The sequence below is a fragment of the Vigna umbellata genome, chromosome 1 (assembly GCF_029865625.1).
Source record: "Vigna umbellata cultivar VRB3 chromosome 1, Vumbellata_1.0, whole genome shotgun sequence".
Lineage (NCBI taxonomy): Eukaryota > Viridiplantae > Streptophyta > Magnoliopsida > Fabales > Fabaceae > Vigna > Vigna umbellata.
The window spans coordinates 81,087,374-81,107,499 of NC_142165.1; the positions used below are offsets into that span (position 1 = coordinate 81,087,374).

Genomic DNA, 20,126 nt, shown 5'->3' on the forward strand with positions numbered 1-20,126 from the left:
GCTACCGCCTTACATAGGCTTGAGGGCCGCCTATGTGGGTTTTTGTTTGTGTTACTATCTAAGTAACTCAAGTGTTACGTTTGTGGACTTTTATTTATGTTATTATCTAGGTGCCTCGTTTTGAAGAAACAGAAAACCAAGTCTATTAGGTCGACTTCTACAATAGGATCTCTTGTGGTCCAAGAAGCAAAAGGTCGACGAGGCCTCTCTTGTCATGACGCAGAAAGTTGTAGTGGTGTCTTCGGTGCTAGATTCTGTCTCCCTTCTTGCACGTGAGGATCATGATGAGAAGGGTGCATGATACGTTGTCGTTGATGCGATCAAATTAATATGACTAAACTATAGCAACTTTAGTATTGCTAAGATAGTAGCCAACAAAATAAAAATGATAAAATCAACCCTAAGTTGTCTCCCAACAAACACGGAATTGATTCTTAACAAATTAGTTCTTATAAAAACTATACAAAAGGGTTAGTAAAATACTAAAGAAGATAAAGATAAAGAAAAATTAAAGAACGATGTAACAAAAGATAGAAAGAAAGAAATTTATAAAGATATTTAAAAAGATAAAAGAAAAACAATGATAAAGAAAATAAGTTGATTTTACTGTTTCTTTCAAAATAAGATTCATCATTGGTTATCTAAAGATTATTGTTCAATTAATTATTATCTTAGATTTTCAAATTAATCAATGTAAATTCTCAATTAATTTGTTGGCGTTCTCACTCTTAACCAAAGTACATTCTCAATTAAATATTACTATGCCTAATCATGTCTACTCTTATATCAAGTAAAAAGTAAATTAACCAAAGTACAATCTTGATTAATTTTTTTTAATTTTTTTATCACTAATTAAAGTACATTCTCAATTATTGACAAAAACCCATTCAATCATATGAAAGTTTATAACTTTAATCAAAGTAAATTCTCAATTAAAATTAAAAGTCCTTAGACTCATGTGATTGATACGTTATATAGATTTGACACCATGCTAAATTTCTATAATGTAAAAATCATTACTTTTACTTTATTAAGAAACAAAAGACATCGATAAAAAAAATCACAACAAGAACCAAAAAAGAACAAAAAAAATTATTCATCTAATCTCATAATCTAATTAAGAAATTACAGCATAATCAACCCAGAGGCTTAGAACTCCATAGAATATTGAAATAACATGAAAATAGAAGAAGAGATGGTGGAGAACATGATAGAAGAGAGAGGACAAAATTTGAACCCTAAGCTCTCCTAATGTGTTTCCCTAAGTCTCTTTATATAGAAATTGAATTAGGCTTTGTTTCAGACTTTTCTATTGTTGTAATCTTCTTTATGATAATGTAATATCCTCCAATTATCTTCTAAATAATCTAATATCTTCAAAATATATTTGATTGTTGTGGAGATCAAAAAATATTTGAAAAGATATATGCTAGATGAAACAAATAGTTTGTAAATATTATCTTTTGATATTTATTGATATAGTTAAATAAAGTAGTTATTGAACAATATCAAATAAAATATCTTAAGACATAGTTTCCTCAAATTATATTTAATCATAAATATTTATCAATTATCAAAGCTCTTTTAGCAGAAAAATAGAGAAAAATCGCAAGATCCAAATTTTGTTGTTTGTTCCCTCTTGGGTTAGCCAAATTTCTTTACCTTTTCATGTTATGCTTGGATTGATTTCTTATGGTCTTGATTATTTGTCATTCTTAGATTTATCTTTAAGGTGTTATGAAACTTTAATCAATTTATTGCCACGCTTCAATGAGCTCAACTTAGCTGTAGTTGCACTAACACACATAAAAATATCGAAAGAACATTTAAGCAACTAAAAAGCTATTTTTAACATGTTTTTGTTTCTCATGCTAAATAAACCCAATTATAACAAATTCTAATTAAAATATTCTATAAAAGTACAAAAATCAATTAAGAATCCAATATTAAAGGCTAAATGAGGGCATAAATATGCACTCGTCAGCGCACTTTCTAAAGTGGTGGACTTAACCATAGGTGATGTTTCGGAGGGGCCTATTAAGGAGGTATCTGGTGGGATCCACGATAGGGGTCTCTATGCTGAAGAGAATCTTGAATAGTCAGGGACCTCAAGAGGTTTTTCCCTTAGTGGTGTTCCTTCTCCTTGATGAACAAATTTTTAATCCCCGAAAACGGAGTCAAAAACTTGTTAACCTTCGACAAGTATAATCGAATCGTATCAAGTAATAAAACTGGTAAGACCAAGTATCGTTTCCCAAGAGACTCACGACACTAAACAGTTATGTGATTACTCAACTAATTAAGACTCTATAGAACATATTTGGGGTTTTTTGAATGAAAATGCAATAAAATAAACATGAATGCAATTTGATCAATTGAGGTTAAACACAAGAAAGAATGGATGAAGTTGATGATATTGTTGTTGGGGTTTAGATTTCACCTAATTTACTCTCATGCATATATGAATTCATCTTTCTTCATTAATGTTAATGCCACTTTCTAATTTACCTTAAACCCGATGTGTTGGTGAAGAAAACCTAATCATAATCACTAGTTTACAATGTCTTGTCTCCCTAGCAATTAATCATGCATTATAGTGAACAGAAGCTTAAAGGCAACCAACCATCATACTCCTATGTCTAGGTTTATACTACTATTGGGAGAATTTCCCAGATCGTGATTTGTAAGATATCTCTCAATAACAATCCTAGGGAGAGAAGAGGAGAGTTGTCACATCCCCAAATCGTCCAACCCTAGGAGTACGAAATCTCTTGATACTTACAAATCATAAGATTTATGTCGTACATGAATAAAACATTACAAGCATTTGAGCAAAGAAGAATATCTCTAACACTTAATAAAAGAAAGCATGTATCTTTAAAAGATCTTGAAGAACAAATTCAATACATGAGAGTTTAAGAGGTTACATCTTTCCCAACAACAATAAGGGTTAGCCCTCCATCGTCATGGAGAAACTAGATGAACAATGGAATGAAAGAATGGAACAGATAGAAAAACTCGAGAAAGAGAAGAGGAGAGCAGTCACCATCTCCAAATCTACCCCCAAGGGGTGAAAAGTGTGTTTATGTGCTTAAGCCATCAAAAGATACAAACCCTAAGACATCTGGGTCTTTAAATAGGACATAAAAATAACAGAAAATTGGTCCAAGCCCACAAAAATGACAGAAAACAGGTCCAAGCCCATAAAAATGGCGCTCAACAGCACTTTTGCCGCTTAACGGTAAGTGCGGCACTGGCGCTCAATGGAATTTTGCGATCAACGGCGATTTCGGCGCTTCAAAATTGCCACTCAGCGGAATTGACCGCTCAACGCAACTATTTTTGCACTTTGGTTGACTTTTCTGCATTCTGGTTGACTTTTTTGGTTGATTATTGACTTTTTGTGTTGACTGGTTGACTTTTCTGCGTTCCAACCATTTTGTACTTTAACTCTTCTTTCAAATAATTCCAATAACCTACAAAATCAAGGGAATCTAGCACAAAACCATTAAATTCACCTTTAACTCTCTTATTCACAAAACTAAAGCAAAAACATGAGTTCAACCAAGCTTCTAAGTCAAAAGGGGTGTTTTTAATATCAAAATTAAGTATAAAAATAACGGTTTTTCAACCGTTATCACTCCTCCATCTCTAAACCTTAGGGATCTTCCTCACTTGTCCCACCTTGGTGTGAGGTCATATTTTAGGGTGGAATATGCCTCAAAAACCCTACCTAACATGCCCTCCCCGTGGCACATGGAGATGCACGAGGAGTTTGTGAAGAGTGATTATTTTCCCACTCCTTATGGCTTAAAGTTGTGGAAGAAGGCAAGTCTGGAGAGCTACATGGACTCGACAGAGATCATGATGGCTAGGTGGACGGCCATCATGCGTTATTGCAAGGTTTACAAGGCCAAGAGAAAGAAGTAGATGGCCCAACTTGTTAAGGCTGAAAAGGAGAAGGTCGAGCTCTTGGCTAGCTTGGACGAGAGTGAGAAAATGCTCAATAAGAAAGATGACGAGCTTACCATGCTGAGAGAGGAGGTGACTCGACAAAAGGCAACCGAGGAGTTGTTGAAGGTCCTTGAAGTGAAAGCAACATAGATGAAGATCAAGAGGGATAACCTGGTTGGCTTGTATATAGAGGTGAGCCAAAAGTTGATGAGCAAAGATCTGGAGTTGGCATAAAGCACCTTTAGCCATACTTTTCAGCTGACCTATGAACTCCAATAGCTAAAGAACAAGAAGGCAGCCTTGACAACAAAGGTTGAAAAAGAAGAGACGAGTGTTGGTACCCTTCAAGGGGAGGTGGTTCATCTGAACGAGAGAATTGATGATCTTGAGGTTGAAGTTGCTCGTCTTGATGAAGAGAGTGTCAATTTCATGACTATTAGACTAGTGCCCTAAGTTGCAAGCTTTGAGAAGGCGAAGAGGCAACCACCTTTTATAGTTTTACCTTGGACTTGGGGTACTTCGACATGGATAAAGACGTTGTTGAAGGTGTCCTTGATGTCGATGTGGAGGAAGCCTTTAAGGTTGATGAGTACGTAGAGGCCCTTGCTCAGGAGGTCGTTACTGAAGCCGTTGATCAAGATAACTAGCATAGGGACTTTGTATTTTTGTTTATTCCACTTTAGTACCCAAGTCGTACTTTCTTTGTAAAAGATTTCATGATTAATTGTTGATAGGGGGAACCTAGCTTCTATACATATTGGTTTTTATGTGGCAAGTATACCAAATCGTTCCAAGTAATACAGTGATAAGTAAAGTATCGTTCTCCTCAGGGAATTTGTGGTACGTTATTCAATTAAAATTTATTTATCAAAATCAATTGAACAACAAAATATAGATGAATTAACAGTTTCAAGCTAGATGACAATTTAAAATTGAAATTAAAATTTAAAGAAAGCTTCATTGGAATTGACTTCATGACCACATTACAGTGACTAATCTGAGCAATATAACTTGCGTTCACACATCAACATCACAGTATCTTGGTTTAATTCCTTAAAACAAGTTCTAAAGAATTATGTTCAATTCTTAATTCCTTAAGTAAGTAAACATAAACTTTGCATTAAGAACGATGTTATTGATGACCAGGAGAATTGAAACTATTCCTAGCATCTTTCCTTCTGGTTGCTTTTCTTGCGTTAATACTCAAATTTACTTCCCAGTACAATTTAAATATAAAAACAAGTTTATTTTACTTCCGTAAAATAAAATAAAAAGTAAACAAGAAAAGCATACGAACACAATTTATATTGAACAGGAAAGATTACATCAAATGTCAGCCATTACAGTCAATTCCAACGAATAAAAGTTTAGCCTATCCTAGACATCACAAACATACTCATTTCTGCAATTCCTTGCATGATGTGCAGTCTTGATGTCTTCAGAGAGGTCTCTTGATGGTCTCCTTGTTCTCCAGAGCAGTTCTCCAAGTTTTTCTTTTTTTCAGTCCCTGTTCTCCTTCCAAGCACGTCTTTTAAGAGACAGTTTATTTCTCATAAAACTGCTCCATTCGCTCAGCGCACAGAAGCAGATTCGCTGTGCGAATTAAAATTAATTCAGTACTCAACTGCACCAACTCGCTAAGCGCACAGCCTCTGATGCGCTGTGCGAATTCAAGACTTGAAATCTCCAAACTGGCATGATTCGCTCAGCGAACCAATGGTGGTGCGCTGTGCGAATGTATTCTCCTGGCTCTGCGAATTTTGCTTATGCTATGCGAGAATTGGCTGACAATTTCACTTTTGTACAACTTTTCCTGAACAATAATTTACAACACAATCTACTTCCTATTACGACTTTTCACTGAGTAATAACATGAATAATTACAAAATTGAGATCCTTTATAAGTGTCAAAACATCTGTTTTTCACACTTATCAACTCCCCCAAACTTGAACTATTTCATGCCCTCAGGAAATAACAGAAACATATGAACAACACATAACACACCTTTGACGTTTTGATAGAATGACTTTACACATCAGACAAATCACATGCATTCCTAAAGATTCAAACAGGTATGACACAGTACAATACTCAAAAAATTCACCTGTGTATAGAATATGTAAAACCAGATCAGCATTTATCAGTCTCACCACTCACAGTGTTTGTCCTCACAGCAGAATTGTTCTAGAACTTCATCAGCTTTTGCATTTCATTTGATTCACACACTTCACACACTATTGGTTAAGTCCAAAGGTCTTTTCAGGTTAAGATTTGGCTTGGCTAGAAAAAGAATCATGGTTTTTCTTGGATTCAAAGACACCTATTAAGAAGAGAACAACTTCAATTCCCAATACAGTACTCAAATCCCAAAATATATCATTTATCACATACCATTTTCTTTCACAGCTCAACCTTTTCTTTCATTTTGAGCTTCTTCCTTTTTTTTTTCTTTCATATTTTTTTCTTTCCCCCAAACTTGAATTCAACCTTAACCTCCTTTAAAACATAATACATGTTCTCTTCTAAGGTGTAAGGTAGGGTATCATCTAATAGGCTCAAGGTGGAAGGAAAAAAAAATTTTCAAGGCTCAAAAGGTTCACAAATGTATCATAGTGTCTCAAGGTTGGCTATCTGGCCAAGTAGCTATATGATCAATACAAACAGGGCCTTTTTCATCCTTAACCAAAAAGAGTGTGTACATAGAATCAAACTCATGCAAAATCCAAGTCCATATCCAGACAATTCAATATCTCTCAATCAGTATATGTACTCAACACTCACAAATCTGGTCATATTCATACACACAGATAAAAATTTTGAAGCACAGTAACCACAAACATACATGTCATCATCCTCAAGAATCACATAACTTAATCAGACAATGCATAGTCATTAAATCAAAACCTCAAAGTCTTTACAACCACAACCAACATCACAAATAAACTGAGTTCCACAATAACATCTAAACTGAAACATCTAAAAACAACATAACAAAAACATAAATAACACATCAATAACATCTGTCCATCAGCACTCTACCAGGACGCATCTGGCCTGGATCTCCACTGGCTCTCCTGCGAATGATAACTCTGCTGTACCCATCTGGGATCTGGCTCCTCTGCCTCCTCATCACCATCACCTGCCATCATGTCCTCCTGCTCCTCTAACTCTGGCTCTGGTGCTCCTGGAAAGGCACTCCCCCACCTAGACTCTGGCCTGCCCTCAGGCCATGGAATCTGCGCTGCAAACTGGTCTCCAGTCATCAGTGAAGCTGGAGGAAAATCAGGGATGCCCAAGGACAAATGATACATGCTCTCCTGTAAAGACACTTGACCCTGCCTCATACTAGTGCACCAGTCGCGGATATCGTCCTGACGAGCCAGACTCTGCTGCATGTAGCGAGTGAAAAGATCAGGTGAAGGAACAGACGGCGCTACAGGTGGTCTGGCCGCTCTAACATTCCTGCGTGGCGGAGGAACTGGAGGAGGGGCATTCATAGCAGAGAAGTCGTCCCTGCTGCTGCAATTTCTATCAAAGAATTTCTTGTTGAGAGGGGGTTGAAGTTTCAAAGTGATATCAGAAACTCCAGGTACTCCACTGGCCTTGCACAATGCTGTCACCAAGGCAGGAAATCCAAGCTTACATGTATCATTATCAGCAATCAGTGCCATTTCTTGAGAGATATAAGCTCCCACATCCATGTCAATCCCTGTCATAATTCCATATACCATATAAGATCTTTCCAGATTGATATCGGAAGTATGAGAATTGAGACAAATGTTGGTGAATGTGAAGAGACTCCAGATTATGGCCAGTGAATTCAAATGTTTCCTTAATATTCGCACTGGTGTCCCACTAGTGCCAAGCTGATAGCCATATCCGGGAAGGCATAAAGTGGAGGCAATAAGGTCATGATCAGGATAGGTAGACATAAAAGCACCTAGAGGGCACGGCTGAAACATCAGTGTATTCAGAATCCTGTTCATTGATCTGCGATCATAGCGTACGAGCTTGCCTCTCACTTTTGAAACTCTAGAGTGAGGCTGAGAGTGGTCAGGTTCCCAAGCATTTGCATAAAATTCTTTAACCAAGACTTCATCAATCTCATCTGGAAGGCTGGCTAAAACAAAGTTCCATCTTCTCTTCTCCAGTTCTTCCTGGATATGGTCATACTCTCCAGGTTTCAATTCAACCCTCCTCTCAGGTAATAATGCCCTGCCCATGATAACTTGATGAAACCTATCAGAATGTGCCTCTGATATAAAACGGTCCTGATCATAGTTCAGGACAAGGTGCTCCTCTTGGGCTTCTGAAGGTTGGGATCTAGAAGAAGACCCTCGGGTGGTCTTCCTCTTCTTTTCTTGTGTGGTCTTGGGAGGTGCCATCTGCAAGAATTAATGGACAGTGCAAACAATTGTGGAAAATGGGTCAGAGCAAGTGAATTAAGCAAAACACAGATGCTGCCAGATGGAATTCGCTATGCGCCATTGTGCGCTATGCGAATTTGCATTTTCAGTGCCTACTGTCAAGATCAATTCGCTATGCGACACTGATCGTTGTGCGAAAATGAGAAATAGGGTCTTCGCTTATGATACTCGCTATGCGACAAGAGTCGCTGTGCGAATTTCTTATCAGAAATTAAACATGTAATTCGCTTTGCGAATGTCTCGCCAAGCGAATTTCATACCAGAAAGCAGACCTATAGTTCGCTATGCGAGTGTGTCGCCTAGCGAGAGATATTGCAGAGGACATCCACCAGAAATCAAAGACAGTGCAAATTCATGTTTAAACACAAACAGATTTGGCTTGAAAACTGATAAGCATGGTTTGGGTCAAACAGATATACAAGAAACCCTATTATTGTTCCATGAAAACTAAGAATCAAAGAAGCACATGGAGTAGGAGTGAAACCTTTGGAAAGGAACCAATATCCGAGAATGAAGAGATACTTGAAGAAGCAAAACACAGCCAAGAATGGAAAATGGTGGCAGTGGAGATATGGGCACAAGTGCGTTCGCTGTGCGGAGAGGAAAAGAATGGTGGCTAGGGTAAAATGAAGAGTGGTAAAATGAAGAGTGGTAAAATGAATTGGGGAAGAAGTAAGTTTTTAAAAAAAAAATAACTGAACGAGTCAATTCGCATAGCGCACCACAGCTGTGCGCTGTGCGAATTTCTCTCGTTTTCTGCACCTTGAATATTTTATTATTTTTTTGAATTTTTATGTTAAGTCGCATAGCGCACCTCAGCTGTGCGCTGTGCGACTAAATTTTAACTTTTGTTTTTTTTTTTTTTTTTTTTAACACATTCGCAGAGCGCACTTCAGCTATGCGCTATGCGAATTAAAACGTAACTCAAACCACTCTCTTTTAATTCGCTCTGCGCACCATTTCGCTGTGCGAATTTTGACAGAGCTCACCCCCAACTTTGGGTAGCATAGCGCAAAGTGTGCGCTATGCGAATTAAATGCTCAAGTTGCTCTGGTGATTTTATTCGCCTTGCTTATCACATGCGCTATGCGAGTACTTCCGCAAAGAGAAAAATTAAACTTTAAAATCGCAAAGCGAATGCAATCGCTATGCGAACTTCAATTTCAAAACAATTTCTTTTTCTCTCTCACAGAGCGCATGAAATTCGCTGTGCGAATAAATCACTGCGTTATAAAATCATCTAATCGCATAGCGCACCTCAGCTGTGCGCTGTGCGAATAGAGCGTCAGAACTCATTCCCCAAGCATCTTAGCACTTCCTCTCCACACTCAAACTTAACAATTATAAAAACACAATTAACAGACACAAATATATACAAACATGTGCTAGGGTGCCTCCTAGCAAGCGCTTCTTTAACGTCACTAGCTTGACCCAGAATCTCATGGTTCAGAGAAATTAATAATTGTGGTGAGGCGTTCAACCTCACCACCCAAATAAGGTTTCAATCTCTGGCCATTAACAATCCAGCTTCTACTTGAATTCTCAGAATTTGGATCCATTAGTTCAATAGCACCATAAGGCTTGACTGCCTTTATCACAAAGGGACCAGACCATTTAGATTTCAACTTACCTGGAAATAGTTTGAATCTGGAATTGAACAACAATACCTGTTGTCCAGGTTGGAACTCTCTCTTGATCAGCTTTTTGTCATGGTACACCTTGATCTTTTCTTTGTATTTTCTTGATGAATCATAGGCAGTCAACCTCATTTCCTCCAGCTCTTGCAATTGAAGCTTCCTTTTACCTGCACACAGAGAAGCATCAAAGTTAAGAAATTTTAAAGCCCAGTATGCTTTATGTTCCATCTCAACAGGTAGATGGCATGACTTGCCATAGACTAATTGGTAGGGTGTTAGCCCTACAGGAGTCTTCAAGGCAGTCCTATAAGCCCACAGGACATCATCTAATTTTGCTGCCCAATCCTTTCTTGAAGATGATACTGTCTTTTCCAGGATTCTTTTTATCTCCCTGTTGGAGACTTCAGCTTGACCATTGGTCTGTGGATGATACGGTGAAGCAACTCTATGCCTCACATCATAATGTTTCAAGACCTTGGCCAACTGGGAGTTACAGCAATGTGATCCTCCATCACTTATGAGGATCCTAGGTACACCAAATCTACAGAAGATTTGCCTCTTGAGAAATTTGACAACAGTCTTGGCATCATTCTTCTGACATGCTGCAGCTTCCACCCACTTACTGACATAATCCACTGCTACTAAAATATATTCGTTGTTGTAGGAAGAAGGTAGTGGTCCCATAAAATCCATTCCCCAACAATCAAATATTTCAACTTCTAAAATTGCCTGCAGTGGCATCTCATGTCTCTTTGATATGCTTCCTGTTCTTTGGCATCTGTCACACCCTCTAGCATGAGCATGTGCATCTTTGAACAAGGTAGGCCAAAAGAAACCAGATTGAAGCACTTTGGCGGCGGTCCTTTCTCCATTAAAGTGACCTTCATATGGCGAATTATGACAATGCCATAGGATTCCAGCAGCTTCCTCTGCTGTAACACACCGCCTAAGTAAGTGGTCAGCACCCAGTTTGAAGAGATAAGGATCATCCCAAAGATATTCTTTGGAATCACGTAGAAACTTCTTCTTTTGCTGCCAAGTCAAGTCATCAGGGAGAATTCCTGCAGCCTTAAAATTAGCCATATCTGCAAACCATGGCCTCTGTTGTATGAGCATCAGACGCTCATCAATGAACTCTCCCTTTATTTCTCCCTCTTTATCAGTCACCTCAGAGTTAAGAAGGCGAGACAAATGATCAGCAATTACGTTCTCACTCCCCTTCTTATCTTTGATTTCCAAATCAAATTCCTGTAACAATAAAACCCATCTTATGAGACGTGGCTTTGAGTCAGATTTTGCCAGTAAATATTTGATGGCTGAATGGTCAGTGTATATGATAACTTTAGACCCTATCAAATAAGGTCTAAACTTTTCAAGAGCATACACAATTGCCAAAAATTCCTTTTCAGTGGTGGCATAATTCAATTGTGCCCCATTCAGAACTTTGCTGGCATAATGAATAACATGAAAAATCTTGCCACGTCTCTGTCCCAAAACAGCCCCAATAGCATAATCACTAGCATCGCACATTAACTCAAAATTTTGAGTCCAGTTTGGTGCGACTACAACAGGGGCCGATATCAACTTCTCTTTCAATACTTCAAAAGCTTTCTGACACTCCCCATCAAATTCAAATGGAGTGTCCTTCACAAGCAAATTACAAAGGGGTTTAGCTATCTTGGAGAAATCTTTTATGAATCTTCGGTAAAAACCAACATGTCCAAGAAAGCTTCTTACCCCTTTTACATTCATAGGAGGTGGTAACTTTTTAATCACATCAACTTTTGCTTGATCTACACCTATTCCCCGGGATGAGATCTTATGTCCTAAGACAATTCCCTCACGAACCATAAAGTGACATTTTTCCCAATTTAGAACAAGGTTCGTGGCAATGCATCTCTTCAAAACTACATCCAGGTTCTCTAGGCATAAATCATATGATTTTCCAAAAACGGAGAAATCATCCATGAAGACTTCAATGCAATTCTCTACCAAATCAGAAAAAATGGCTAGCATGCAACGTTGGAATGTAGCAGGAGCATTACAGAGACCAAAAGGCATCCTTCGGTATGCGAACACACCAAAGGGACAAGTGAAAGCGGTCTTTTCTTGGTCCTCTGGATTCACTACTATTTGATTGTATCCTGAATACCCATCCAGGAAGCAATAATAAGCTTGTCCTGCTAGCCTTTCCAACATTTGATCCATGAAAGGGAGAGGAAAATGGTCTTTCCTGGTGGATTGATTTAATTTTCTGTAATCAATACACATTCTCCACCCTGTGACTGTTCTTGTAGGAATTAATTCATTCTTATCATTCTGAACAACAGTCATACCCCCTTTCTTAGGAACAACATGTACAGGACTCACCCAAGCACTACCAGAGATAGGATATATCATTCCTGCTTCAAGCAATTTAAGCACTTCCTTTCTCACCACCTCTTTCAAAGTAGGATTCAACCTTCTCTGTGGTTGTGCTATGGGCTTATAATCCTGTTCCATCATGATCTTATGCATGCAGTAGGTTGGACTTATGCCTTTCAAATCAGAAATATGCCAACCGATTGCCTTTTTATTCTCTTTCAAGATTTTCACTAATTTTTTCTCCTCACTGTTTGATAGAGAATTGCTTATGATCACCGGCTTCTTAGAATTTTCTTCTAAAAACACATACTTGAGATGATCAGGAAGCACTTTTAATTCCATTTTTTCCTGATCATCCAAGTCAGCCTTTCCCAATTTTTCTACTCTCTCATCAGTGAAATTCTCTTCTTTTAATTTTTCTAGATGTTGTGAAATCTCCTCCACTTCAGATTCTTCTTCAACAGTCAGCTCTTCACAAGCATCAACCAATACACGCTCTAAAGGAGATTTCACATACATCTGATTTTTTACAGTCTCAACTACATCATCCAGTACTTCAACTCTGAAACAGTTCCCTTTATCTTTTGGATGTTGCATAGCCTCCACAACATTAAAAGTTACTGTTTCATCATGTAGCCTCACCTTCAAATGACCATCATCAACATCAATTATGACTCTTGCAGTTTTCATGAAAGGTCTACCCAATATAAGGGGAACTTCAGTATCCTCCTCCATGTCAAGAATAACAAAATCTACTGGAAAAGTAAACTTATCAACTTTCACCAGTACGTCTTCAATAACTCCATATGGGTATTTTAAAGACCTATCTGCTAATTGTAGAGTCATCCTTGTTGGTTTTACTTCCATGTCTCCTATTTTCTTTAACATAGACAAAGGCATCAAATTAATGCTTGCTCCTAAGTCTATCAATGCTTTTCCAATAGGGAGTTTTCCAATTGTGCATGGAATAGTAAAACTTCCAGGGTCTTTGAATTTTGGTGGTAGAAGTTTTTGGATGATGGCGCTACAATTCCCTTGCACCTCTATTGTTTCTTCCTCAATATACTTTCTCTTCTTGGTCAACAGATCTTTCATGAATCTAGTATAAGAGGGCATCTGTTGAAGTGCTTCAGAAAAGGGAATTGTAATTTCCAGCTTGTTGAAGAGAGCCATAAATCTAGAAAATTGACTTTCTTTTTCCTTTCTAGAATATGTCTTTGGGTACGGTAAAGGATTCACAATCTGTTTTCCCTTTTGGCTCTCTTCAATTTTTTTATTTTTATCTTTCTGCTCTTCCACTTCTTCTTCTTTATCTTTCTGTTCCTCATTTAACTTTTCCTCTTGATCTTCTTTCCTCACAACTACACTGTCTAACACTTTACCACTCCTTGTTGTTATAGCTTTACAGTGCTCTTTTGGATTTGTTTCAGTGTTAGCTCCAAATGTATTTACAGGCTTTTCTTCCAGTTTCTTGGCCAACTGACCCATTTGAACTTCTAAATTTCTTAGAGATGCATCTGTGCTCTTTTGATTTGATATGGACATCTGCATAAATTGTTGAAGAGTTTCTTCCAGTTTTGATGTCCTATCAGAAAGAGTGGGTTGTTGTTGAAACTGTGGAGGTGGTCTACTGGAACTAGCTTGACCCATGCTAGGATGAGGTCTCCATCCTTGATTATCATTTCCATAATTGCCTTGACGGCCTTGATTTCCCATGTAATTGACCTCTTCCTTAGCATTGGTGAGAATAGCACACTGTCCATTTTGGTGCTCTCCACCACACAGTTCACACCCTTGCACAGTATGTTGTGCCTGTGATACATTTTGAATTTGTTGTTGTGATACCTTTTTCATCAGAGACTCAAGCTGTTGAGTCATAATTTTATTTTGGGCTAATAAGGCATCTTGGGATTGCAACTCAAACATTCCCTTCTTTTGATTTTGTCCTCTCTCACATTGAATATCATTGTCACTAGATGCCATATTTTCAATAATTTCATGAGCTTCATCAGGTGTCTTCCACCTAATGTTACCTCCTGCTGAGGCATCTAGCATCAATTTTGTGTGAGATTTTAACCCTCCTAAGAACAGGTTCAATTGAGTGGGGACATCAAATCCATGTATGGGAGTCTTTCTTAACAATCCCTTAAACCTATCCCATGTCTGACTCAAAGTCTCTTCAGGTTCCTGTTGAAAAGAGGATATCTCTTGCTTGCCTTTGTTTATTTTTGATTGAGGGAAATACTTCTGCAAAAACTTTGACACAACGTCATCCCAACCTGTCAGACTTCTCTCAGGAAAAGAATTTAACCATTTCTTGGCATTGCCTGCCAAGGAAAATGGAAAAAGACTAAGTCTGATTGCATCCTCTGACACATTCAACATTTTCACAGTGTTGCAATATTCATTAAAAGTTGCCAGATGATCATAGGGATTTTCGTGTGACAATCCTGAAAACTGATTACTTTGAACAAGATGTATCAATGCTGGCTTCATTTCCATGTTAGCCGTAATTATCACAGGTTTGGCCATACTGTTGAAAGATGTAGGTACAGTCACTGAAGCATAATCTTCCAACGTACGCCTTCTTTGTTCATTATCCTCGTTTTCCTCCATCTTTTTACCCTCTCGGTCAGATGAAGAATAAGCTTTTGAAGATAAGCTGGATTCTCTAGCTTCTTTTTTTCTATTTTCTTTTCTACGCCTACTATTATTTCTACGGGCTGTCCTTTCAATCTCAGAATCAAACAATAAATTCTCAGATTTTGTTCTGCGTGGCATGCAGAACAAAAATCTCCAATGACCAACCCAAGAAATAACAACAGGAACAAAACACAATATATACAGATACACAGAAAACTAAAACAATGAATTTACAGAGATAGGAACAAAATTGAAATTGATAAACAACTAATTGAAATAACAAAACAATCAAATTCCCCGGCAGCGGCGCCAAAAACTTGATAACTTTTTGGCAAGTATACCAAATCGTTCCAAGTAATACAGTGAATAAGTAAAAGTATCGTTCTCCCAAGGGACTTGTGCAACACATGACAATTCTTCCTTTTATAACTCAATTAGACATCAAAGTGTACAGAAAAACACAAGAAACTCTTTTTGGTATTTTTATCAAACAGTTAGTGTGCAAGGAATTATATTTAAAAGAAACTTCGTTGGAATTGGGTTTCATGAATCATATGAATATAAAACTCTGTTCAATATTTCATTACTTCATTCAAACATTCACATCAAGGCATACTAGTCCTAATCCCTTAGCAACTAGTTCTAAATTAATATATTAAAATGCTAATCCCTTAGTCAATTTAATATACAATTTGCATTAAGTCCAATGTTAGGAATGATCAAGTTATTGAGTCTATTCCTAGATCCCAAATCACTTAAGTGCTCTATCTACGTCCATGTTCAGAGTTACTTTCCAATAATCAGAAACATTCAAATAACATTATATTTCCATACAATGATAGTAAATTCAAGAAAGAGCATATGAACGAAGAACAATATATTGAACAGGAAAATTACATCAGAGTAAGTTCATTACATCCAATTCCAACGAAAGAAAAACTACTCCTAGTCATCTAAACGTACACATTTGAAGCAATCCCTTGCAAAAAATGGTGTCTTGATGCCTTGAAGTAGTCTCCGGAAGTTCCTGAGATGTTTTCGTTTCTTCCTTTTGTCTGGAACTTCTTTTTTGAAGAAGAGCATGTTTCTGTCGCTCTGTCACGTCTTTTAAAGCCACTTAAATTCATTAATTCGCTTAGCGCACATGTATTGGTGCGCTATGCGAATTTTGTGTAACCGCTGCCTCTCAACTGATGTTATTCGCACAGCGCACAAGTAATGGTGCGCTATGCGAATTTCCATTTCCTAGCAGTGCGAATTTTGGCTTTCGCTTTGCGAAAATTGGCTGACAGAATCTAAATAATACACCATTCCCTGTACAATATTTTACATAACAATCTACTACCTATTACAACTTTTCAATGAGGAACAACATGAATAATTACAAGATTGAGTTCATTTATAAGTATAAAAACAACTCTTTTTCACACTTATCAACTCCCCCAAACTTGAACTATTTCATGCCCTCATGAAATCACATAAGAAAATGAACATCATCACAACATACATTTGACATTTTGATAAAATGACTCTGCACATCAGAATAATCATATGCATTCCCAAAGATTTCAAACAAGTATGACATGATGCATCACTCATAAAATCATCTGTGCATAGAATATGAACAACCAGATCAGCATTTATCATTACTCACACTCAAGTGTTTGTCCTCACATGACAGTAGAATTGACATAGAACTTCCTCAGCTTTTGCATTTCATTTGATTCACACACTTCACACACTATTGGTTAAGTCCAAAGGTCTTTTCAGGTTAAGGCTTGGCTAGAAAAAGAATCATGGTTTTTCTTGGATTCAAAGACACCTATTAAGAAGAGAACAACTTCAATTTCCAATCCAGTACTCAAATCCCAAAATATATCATTCATCACATACCATTTTCTTTCACAGCTCAATCTTTTCTTTCATTTTGAGCTTCTTTTTTTTTGTATCATATTTTTTTTTATTGATCTTTTCTTTCCACAAACTTGAATTTCACCTTAACCTCTTTTAAAACATAATACATGTTCTCTTCTAGGGTGTAAGGTAGGATATCATCTAATAGGCTCAAGGTGGAAGGAAAAAATTTTCAAGGCTCAAAAAGGTTCACAAATGTATCACAGTGTCTAAAGGTTGGCTATCTGGCCAAGTAGCTATATAATCAATAATAAACAGGGCCTTTTTCATCCTTAACCAAAAAGTGTGCGTATCTACGTAGAATCAAAATCATGCAAAAACCAATTCCATATCTAGACAACTCAATATCTCTCAATCAATATATGCTCTCAACACTCACAGATCTGGTCATACATACTCACACACAAATAAAAATATATGAAGCACATTGCAACCACAGTCATATGTGTTATCATTTTCAAGAATCACATCAACTTAATCAAGACAATGCATAACCATTAAATCACAAAGTCACATGTCTTTACAACTAACACATAGTTCAAAACATATTACAAAACATAAATAACATAACTAAACATTGAAGATAACTTCATCTGCACCTGCACTTGCAAAAAGTAACATAGAGAGAAGTGAAATAGAAAAATAAAATAAAAACACAAACAAAGAAATAAGGAAAAGAAGAAAAAAATTGCAGAACATGAGCACACCAACCAAACAACAATTCCAATATGCAAAATGATTGAAATGGATTTCCTAAATAACCTCACTCAGATCCCTCTTGTTGCAAGATCACTTAGTACTCCCCTTTCAGCTGTTGGAATCCCATCCCTAGGATCTTCCAACAACTAGAAACATCTGTAGGCAAACTGCATAAAGAAATTCAAACAAAAAGAGACATACAATTGACAAAGAATTCCACTTTCCCTGTTTTCTAAAGTTAGAACACTCAGATCCCTCTTGTTATGCCTACCTAAGTATGACAAACCCTCACCCAATCCCTTGGTGTAAGAAGTCCATCAAACTTGCCTTAAGTTCCAAAACAGTGAATCCAAACACACAACCCCATCCTTGGTGATTTGCACATTTGGTTTGATTTAGTTAGTTCCGCTACTGAAATCTCATTCCTAAGAACTTTCAATAACAACATCAAGCTCTAAAGCGTACCCCGAGACATGCATTAAGTTCAAACTAAATCAATGGAAAGTCTTAAAAAACTAAAGCCAACTGCATACACAACAACATTAAAAAGGAAAATTCACAACAAAGTCTAAAAGAGTCATAAATGCCCAAATTACCTTGTGTTGGAACACAAGTCCCCGGCAACGGCGCCAAAAACTTGATAACTTTTTGGCAAGTATACCAAATCGTTCCAAGTAATACAGTGATAAGTAAAGTATCGTTCTCCTCAGGGAATTTGTGGTACGTTATTCAATTAAAATTTATTTATCAAAATCAATTGAACAACAAAATATAGATGAATTAACAGTTTCAAGCTAGATGACAATTTAAAATTGAAATTAAAATTTAAAGAAAGCTTCATTGGAATTGACTTCATGACCACATTACAGTGACTAATCTGAGCAATATAACTTGCGTTCACACATCAACATCACAGTATCTTGGTTTAATTCCTTAAAACAAGTTCTAAAGAATTATGTTCAATTCTTAATTCCTTAAGTAAGTAAACATAAACTTTGCATTAAGAACGATGTTATTGATGACCAGGAGAATTGAAACTATTCCTAGCATCTTTCCTTCTGATTGCTTTTCTTGCGTTAATACTCAAATTTACTTCCCAGTACAATTTAAATATAAAAACAAGTTTATTTTACTTCCGTAAAATAAAATAAAAAGTAAACAAGAAAAGCATACGAACACAATTTATATTGAACAGGAAAGATTACATCAAATGTCAGCCATTACAGTCAATTCCAACGAATAAAAGTTTAGCCTATCCTAGACATCACAAACATACTCATTTCTGCAATTCCTTGCATGATGTGCAGTCTTGATGTCTTCAGAGAGGTCTCTTGATGGTCTCCTTGTTCTCCAGAGCAGTTCTCCAAGTTTTTCTTTTTTTCAGTCCCTGTTCTCCTTCCAAGCACGTCTTTTAAGAGACAGTTTATTTCTCATAAAACTGCTCCATTCGCTCAGCGCACAGAAGCAGATTCGCTGTGCGAATTAAAATTAATTCAGTACTCAACTGCACCAACTCGCTAAGCGCACAGCCTCTGATGCGCTGTGCGAATTCAAGACTTGAAATCTCCAAACTGGCATGATTCGCTCAGCGAACCAATGGTGGTGCGCTGTGCGAATGTATTCTCCTGGCTCTGCGAATTTTGCTTATGCTATGCGAGAATTGGCTGACAATTTCACTTTTGTACAACTTTTCCTGAACAATAATTTACAACACAATCTACTTCCTATTACGACTTTTCACTGAGTAATAACATGAATAATTACAAAATTGAGATCCTTTATAAGTGTCAAAACATCTGTTTTTCACACTTATCAAATAGGTTTAAATGATTAGAAATGGTTTTAATCATTCTTGCACAACAAAATGACATAACAAATGTTTAAATCATTAACATGTTAGTGCTAGATGTTTGAATTCATTCATGATTAATGAAATAGGCCTAAAACAGAATGAGAATCTAGTTTCTAGTAATAATAATCGATTACATAAATGGTATAATCCATTAGATTAAGTCATAACACTTAGAAAGCTAAACATGGGTAAATCACTCTGGTATAATCAATTATATAAGTTACATAACCGATTAAAACATACTTTCTGATATTTTAGTACAGGGTCTCTCAAGAACAATTCTTGGAGGATCTCATGCTTCATTGGTGATAATACATTCAAAGATTCATTCAAGATCAAGTTGACTTCACTTTTGCTGATATATCTGCACTAGAAGAGTGTGTTCTGATAAGTGTATCATTCTTTCTACATTGTGTAGCACCTATGCGAGTAGGCCAGGTTACTGATTAAGGTGTTCATTTCTTATATTAGGTGAGAATGAGTGTTTTCCTCTCTTATTTTTGTTTTAATCTTATTTGAGGGTGGTGAGGATAGCAATTGAGAGTTTCATTGTATTCTTAACTCAAATTTGATTTAGTAAAAAGTCTCTCAACTCAGGTTGTTGGGAGAAGACTAGATGTAGGCTTGTGATAAGC

At 36.9% G+C, this 20,126-nt stretch overlaps 1 protein-coding gene across 1 annotated transcript; it reads right to left on the reverse strand.

Annotated features, from left to right (window-relative positions):
• Positions 1-9,821: 9,821 nt before the first annotated feature.
• Positions 9,822-14,885, reverse strand: LOC148206567 (uncharacterized). The gene is made up of 2 exons (XM_088113815.1): positions 12,876-14,885; positions 9,822-10,310 (listed from the first exon to the last, which is right to left on the reverse strand). The coding sequence occupies exons 1-2, from the start codon at positions 14,883-14,885 to the stop codon at positions 9,822-9,824; spliced, it is 2,499 nt and encodes an 832-aa protein (XP_087969941.1).
• Positions 14,886-20,126: the final 5,241 nt, after the last annotated feature.

Coding starts and splice junctions, on each gene's coding strand:
- LOC148206567 (XM_088113815.1), bottom strand. CDS start 14,885: ATGGAAATGAAGCCAGCATTGATACATCTTGTTCAAAGTAATCAGTTT. Junction 10,311..12,875: donor TGAAATCTCCTTTAGAGCGT/GTATTGGTTGAT, acceptor ACTGCCTTGAAG/ACTCCTGTAGGGCTAACACC.